Here is a 6,647-nt window from a genome sequence, read left to right as displayed (position 1 = left end):
GGCGGACAATAACGGTGGCTTCGGCGGGGGGTCCCTGCTTGCCCCGCCCCTGCCACCTCTGCCACTCACAAACTGCCCCCCAGCCTCAGGAGGCACCAGTCATCCACATCCATGGTGCAACTGGAAAAGTAAATGGATCATAGAGTCATAGAAAGTGTTGAAAGGGACCTCAGGAGGTCACATCTAGTCCACCCCTGCTTCAAGCAGGACCAGCCCCAGCTAGGTCATCCCAGCCAAAGCTCTGTAGCCAGACCTCCGCGGATGGAGCTTCTGCCACCTCTCTGGGTAACCTGCTCCAGTGTTTGACTGCCCTCCTAGTGCGACAGTTCTTCCTACCATCCAACCTAAACTTCTCATTGCTGCAACTTGAGACCCTGGCTCCTTGTTCTGCCACCGCTGAGAACAGCGGCACTCGAGGGAGGGCCCTTCTGGGGAAGGCAAGGATGCCTTTAAAGCTGCTGTCTTCAAGAGACCCTCGTTGAGGGGCGCGGGTCCCTAAAGCCGCGCTGCCCTGCACCGCTCCGGACGGCTTGCCCCTGAGGGAGGGGGCAGGGGCTGTGGAGCTGCCGGCAGCCTGGTGCCCGCTGTCTCAGGGTGCAGCACGTGCGTGCGGGCGCCGGGAGGTGTCCCTGCCCCGGCGGCGGGAAGGGGGCCGGGCTCACGGGGCTCCGAGCCGTCCCGCCCGCAGCGGGTTAGGCCGGCCTTTCCTCTCCTCTCCTCCCCTCCCCTCCCGGGGCGGGGCGTGTGGCGAAGCTGCCCCGGCAGAAACGAAAGTGAAAGCGGAGCCGGAGCCCCGGGCCGGGAGGTGAGGAGGTCCGGCGCTGAGGGTGTCGAGGGGGGGCTTGTGGCCTGCGCCCCGCGAGGGCTGGCCGCTCTCTGCGCCGGGCCCCGGGAGGTGGAGCTGGGAAGTGTAAACCGTGCCCCTGCCCTGCCCTGCCCTGCCCTCCCCTCTCCTCCAGGCGGGTCCCCTTCCTCCCTGGTCCCTTTGTGGCCCAGCTACTGGGTACACTAGGAAAGTTTCCCTGCCTGGTTGGCTCCCCACCTCTATTGGAGCTGCTGCCTGGTTCCCTTGCCCCCCTCTGACATTTAGGGCTCCGTCTTCCCTTGCTTTTCCTTGTTGCTCCCCAGGGTACTGGGCACCTTGTATCCATGGCCAGTGAGCTGGGTGATCTCAGGCCAAGCACTCAAACTCAGACCCATGTCCAGGGCTCCAGCTCCCTGCAATGCACCTTCCCCACCCTTTGATGCTGTAGTGATGGGCTGCAGGACATGGGGTTTCTACCCGAGCCCCCCCAGCACAGCTGGCCGTGTCTGGTGCTGCCGAGCTTTGCCCAGGGGGAGGGCAGAGAGGTGGTTTTGGTGCCCAGTTCTGACATCCTGGTGCTTTCCCTCCGTAGGTGCGAGCATCACAATGACGGATTTGGAGGAGGTAATCACTAAACAGGCACTCTATGGGCCCTTGCTGCCACCTGCTTTTTTTTTCCAAAAGCAAAAGTGGAAGTTGTCCTGGCAGGAACATTTCCCAGGGGGAATGGCTGTGGGTGGAAGCATACTGGGGAGTTGATATCAAGGAGCTCTCTCAAATTTTGGGCAAGAATACAGAGCCAGAGACCCCCGCAAGGTAAGCTGAATGTCTGAGTTTCACAGGAAAGCTCCCACACATCTCTGTACATTTTTCACGAAGTGCTCTGTGCTGTGTTGTGTAGGGCTGGGGTTGATAGGGAAGCCTGCAGGGTCACTAACCTTTCTTGATCTTTAAAAGTCCTTTGTCCAGCTGCCAGATGAAGACTCACTGGAGAACATCTTTCTGACAATGACACCTGAATGTATCCAGAAGGAGATTGAGAAGTACAAGGTGCGTCCCTGCCCCCCCTGTGGGAAGTCAGTGCCATATTTTATACACTCTCATATACAGTGTATTTTATACAGTCATATTTTATACACTGGAGTTTCCTGGGCAAAAAGTTTGCTCAACTGCTTTCCACAATGGTGGGGCAGGGGGCAGCGCTAACCATGCTTTGTGGTGCCTTTTCCAGGACCGCTGTTTTGCCCTGGAACAAGACGGAGCAGACCTGAAAGCAGCAAAGGAAGCTTCTGAGCAGAAAATTCAAGAATTCAAAAAAGAAGCAGAACACCTTCGTGAGAAACTTGAGAAAGACACACTTCTGAGTAGTGAGCTGGCAGCTTCCTACCAGGTTTGGTTCACAGAATAGACTTTTGCTATTAGATAGGCTCTGCTGAGGGTGTGAGTGGTGACTGGACCACACTATGGGTCAGTAGACCTCACACTTCTGTGATGCTTTTAGTCTGTCTAATTATCACAGAACCATACCACATTCTGGTACAATGAGTTGTCCTTGTTCAGAAATGTGCTAGGGCTGCAAGCATAGAAAGCAGGGGTCTGTCCCTCAGGAGCAAGAGGCATCAGGAGAGCAGTGGGTAGGCTGGAGTCATGGGGAATGCACTGGCAATGCTGCCCTGCTTCTCAGTAGTGTCCCCTCTGCTGCTGCTGAGCTGTTCCTTTCTTCCCAAAGACAAAGATGCATTTAGCAAAGGAGGAAAGGTACCAACTGCTGCAACTGAAGCAGAAGCTGGAAGAAGAACTGAAAGAGCTGGAGAAGAGGAGAGATGCCTACAATGAGCAAGAAAAGGTACTGAGGAGCATTCAGCCAGGTTTCCCACTCACCCCATCTGCAGCTGGCAGTTATCCCCAAGGTCTGGCTGGGCTCTGTGACAGAACAGGTCAGTTTGGGCTCCAGCTCTCTTTGAAGGGCCACAGAAGCCTCTGAATACTTAGAGCTGGGGTTTTACTAGAGTAGATGCTGGGCCCAGCCAAGGGTTTTCAGTGAATACAAACAGTTCATTCAGGACTTCATTTTTGCATCTCGGCTGAAAAAGCTGCATTCAACAGCACAGTATGTGCAGCATCAGGATCACTCCTACCTTTGGGGCCTGGGTATCCCTTTGGGGTCACCTGCACACTCCCTGAATATTTCCTACATTACCATTCAATCATTGACCCTGCTTAACTGGCAAGTGTGGATAGGACACCAGACCAAAGGCTGCAGCTTTTGGGGCTCTGGGAATTACCGAGTCCCTAGCAGCGGTTCTGTGGGGCGAGCCACTGAGCCCCATGCCCTTGCTTTGGACTGGTGGCCCACGATGGGCCACAACCGTCTCCTGTTTTGCCCTGCAGGCTTTGCCCCAGGTGCTGCCCTCCCTGCTGGAGCGGAAGATGGTGTTCAAAGGACACATGACTAGGGAGGACACAAATTCACTGGCAATGACTCTGTTGATCCAGTACCCACTGCCTGGGGGCTCAGCACTCATCACCTTTGAGAACCCAGAAGGTAAGAGTGAGAGCAGCATTGCAGCCCCAGCCAGGCAGCCTACCTCTGATCAGTGCACAGCCTCATACTCAAGAGGCCTTCATGGCTATATGCAGTGCATGGGTTACATGGAACAGTGTCTGTTTAGGCTTCCTTCTCCAGAGGGCCCTGGGCCTGGGGTTGGGACCCTGGCATATCGGCTCTTCACATAGGAGCCTGGAGTTGCCCCATCAGTATTGTAGAGCCCTGCTACCTTTTTGCTGTCACCATCAAACTAGAGAGTCAAGACCATGCCTGACAGCCTTGCCTCTCTCTGTCCATCTGGCTGGTGCCATGTCCTGCTCTGGGTTCCCTCTTCTGTTCCAGAGCAGTCCATCACCCCCTGCAGACCTGATGGGTTTCCTTCTGTCCACAGTTGCCCGCAGGATCATGCAGAAGCAGGAACATGAGGTGGAGCTGGATGAATGCCGGGTGCGAGTGTGGGCAGGGCCAGTAGAGCTGCTGTTGCCATCATTTTTGGAGGTGAGGCCTGTTCCCCAAACAGCCTGCCTATCACACCCTCCATTAGGACTCCTGTCTCCCAAAGAAGAACTTGCCCCTCCCCAACACACACTCACTGTAGGGCCAGGCAGTGTCTCTATCCCTGCCGTGGGCATATACCTGACTGCTGAGTGAGCAGTGTCTGTTACTAAGATAACTAGGGATATCATTAGCCTGAAGCTTTCCCAATAGGGTGTTGTTGGGTACCCAGGTCTAAGGCATAGGCATGTAGCTTCACTGTCACTACCACCCCTGCAAAACCCTGCAGTGTCCTGGGAGCTGTGGTCCCACTGCCGTGGCTACAGCCATAACTGCCCTACACTGGCTCTGCAGATTGAGATGAAGAGGAACAGTAGGCGCATTCTAGTATCTAACCTGCCCAGCCTGGATCTGTCGGAGGAGCAGCTGCTGGACAAGCTGGAGCTCTTTTTCAGCAAGAAGAAAAACGGGGGCGGTGAAGTGGAATGGAGGGAGTTCCTGAGCGACACGAGGCACGTGGTGCTGTCCTTCATGTATGATGGAGGTGTGTGTGGACACCTTGAGCACTGGGCCATCAGCATGGAGGGATGAGACCCAAGTCCCCTGTCAGCTGCCATTCCAGCTGCTCTCCTATAGGGCTGGAGTGGAATGAACTCCTTTCTGTCCGTGAGAGCAGCAGAGAGGGAGGAGGAGGAGGATGGGGCAGACTGGGCAGCTCCAGCTCCCAGGGGCTGTTCTGGCTCTCGCGGGCTCTCCATACAGTTGTAGATGCCTGTGCTAGTACCTGATTGAATCCACATCCTCCAAGCACACAGCAAAGATGAAGGTAGCTGGTGCTCAGGTCTCTCTGCTCTCCCTCTGCAGTGGTGGAGGAGCTGATGAAGAAAGGGCACTTCCAGATCCAATTTGGGAAGACGATACATGAAGTCAGAGTGACACCTTATGTGAGTGGAGCGATCGCAGACCTGCAGGTAGGCATGGGAGCCCCAGTGTTCTCTCACCCCTTATATGAACCCTACATGGTTGTTTCTGCTTGCTCCCAAAATGCCCTACACCCCAGTGTACCTTTGTCCAGCCCCCACTGCACTGAAAAATCTCATTGTACTCCTATCCATTGCCCTCCCGATGAGCCCCAACCCACCCTGTACAGCATTATGTGCTCCCCAGGCCTGGGTGCCCCAGCAAGGCCAAAATGGGGAGAGGCTGAGAGTTGGCAACAGAGAACCCTACTAGGAAAGCTTCCCTCTGCATTCCCGTAAGTCCCTGTGGGGAAATTTAAGCCCAGCTAGATGCACCAGGGCTGCACTACTCCTCCCAGGGGGAAAGGAGGGACCTAGCTGAGGTGTAGGCAGAGGCAGCTGGCACTGTCTCAGCAGAGCCAGACCAGGTAGAGGGGCTTTATGAAGTACTTGTCATGCCCCTGGGTCCTGCAGTCAGTGGGCTGAGGGTTTGCATGTTAGCGTGGGCTGCCTTATCTCATCACTGCCCTGCTGTTTCTCATCCTTGCCCTGCCCTGATTCTAGAGCTGAGATCTGAATGTGACATTCGACTCTAGCCAGAAAGGGGCTCCTTTCTCCCCTCCCTGCAGCTGCCCTTCCCTCAGCTCAGGCACCTGCACAGTGAGACAGTGACAGCAAGAACCAATGGGTGTTCAAGGGCTTTGGCAGGTTCACTCATCTTCTCTTTCCTCTAGTTCCGTCCATCCATCTGCAGCAGGACCGTGCTCCTGTCGGGGATTCCAGATGTTTTAGATGAGGAGGCCATGCAGGATGCCTTGGAGATTCACTTCCAGAAGCCAAGCCAGGGTGGGGGTGAGGTGGATGCCATTAGCTATGTCCCAGCAGGCAAGCATGGGCTAGCCATCTTTGAGGAAGACATGGAATGATACTCCTCCGCAGTCAATAACCAGAGCATGGTTGGCATTCAGGATTGAGGACTGGGTCTGAGAGGGCAGACTTTTCTCTGAAGGGCTTTACCAATGAATCAAACCTTATAATGGAGCATCGTGGTCTGCTTTGTGTGGAATTAAAGTGTTGGAACAGTTGTTTAGGTTTTTTGCCTGCAGTCTCGGGTCTGACTCTTTATTGGCCCCTACATCCTCTGTTCTAGATTTGACTACTACTAAGAGATAAGGACCTTGCAAGAGAGAACTGGAGCAAGAAACCTATTTTAGGGCTTTCTGCTTTTCATAGATTTCATAGACATCAGGGCTGGAAGGGACCTCGGAAGATCATCGAGTCCAGCCCCCCGCCCAAAGGGCAGGAAGTCAGCTGGGGTCATAGGATCCCAGCAAGATAAGCATCCAGTTTGCTCTTGAAGGTGTTCAATGAAGGCGCTTGAACCACCTCCGGTGGCAGGCTGTTCCAGACCTTGGGGGCTCGGACAGTAAAGAAATTCTTCCTTATGTCCAGCCTGAAATGATCTTGAAGTAGTTTGTGACCATTCGACCTCGTCATCCCTTGGGGCGCTCTGGTGAACAAACGTTCCCCCAGATACTGGTGGTCACCCCTGATAAACTTGTAGGTGGCCATCAGATCACCCCTGAGCCTGCGCTTTTTCAGGCTAAAGAGCCCCAGGGCTCTCAGCCTGTCATCGTAGGGTCTGCTTCCCTGACCTCTGATCATGCGCGTGGCTCTTCTCTGGACTCTCTCAAGCTTCTCCACATCCTTTTTGAATTGTGGAGCCCAAAACTGGACACAGTACTCCAGCTGCGGCCTCACTAAGGCCGAGTACAGGGGGAGAATGACGTCCCGGGATTTGCTTGAGAAGCATCTATGGATGCAAGCCAGCATTTTGGTC

General features: G+C 54.8%; 1 protein-coding gene across 2 annotated transcripts; it reads left to right on the top strand.

The window, feature by feature from the left end:
- The first annotated feature begins 706 nt into the window (after window positions 1-706).
- Window positions 707-5,906, top strand: IFI35 (interferon induced protein 35). 2 transcript variants are annotated; one of them, XM_025200758.1, is made up of 10 exons: window positions 707-805; window positions 1,398-1,429; window positions 1,763-1,855; window positions 2,037-2,195; window positions 2,535-2,651; window positions 3,197-3,350; window positions 3,745-3,851; window positions 4,203-4,392; window positions 4,713-4,819; window positions 5,542-5,906. In XM_025200758.1, the coding sequence occupies exons 2-10, from the start codon at window positions 1,412-1,414 to the stop codon at window positions 5,731-5,733; spliced, it is 1,137 nt and encodes a 378-aa protein (XP_025056543.1). In that variant the 5' UTR covers window positions 707-805; window positions 1,398-1,411; the 3' UTR covers window positions 5,734-5,906. The 2 variants fall into 2 exon arrangements, with proteins under 2 accessions (XP_025056543.1, XP_025056544.1); XM_025200759.1 differs by having other exon boundaries at window positions 728-813.
- The last annotated feature ends 741 nt before the right edge of the window (window positions 5,907-6,647 follow it).

Source organism: Alligator sinensis, unplaced genomic scaffold (assembly GCF_000455745.1).
Source record: "Alligator sinensis unplaced genomic scaffold, ASM45574v1 scaffold161_1, whole genome shotgun sequence".
NCBI lineage: Eukaryota > Metazoa > Chordata > Crocodylia > Alligatoridae > Alligator > Alligator sinensis.
This window is presented reverse-complemented; position numbering and strand designations above follow the sequence as displayed.

What these genes read in the sequence shown, in the direction of transcription:
- IFI35 (XM_025200758.1), top strand. An exon ending in CCTACAATGAGCAAGAAAAG is followed by an intron (nt 2,652 to 3,196) that starts GTACTGAGGAGC and finishes TTTGCCCTGCAG; the next exon opens with GCTTTGCCCCAGGTGCTGCC. An exon ending in TGTTGCCATCATTTTTGGAG is followed by an intron (nt 3,852 to 4,202) that starts GTGAGGCCTGTT and finishes CTGGCTCTGCAG; the next exon opens with ATTGAGATGAAGAGGAACAG.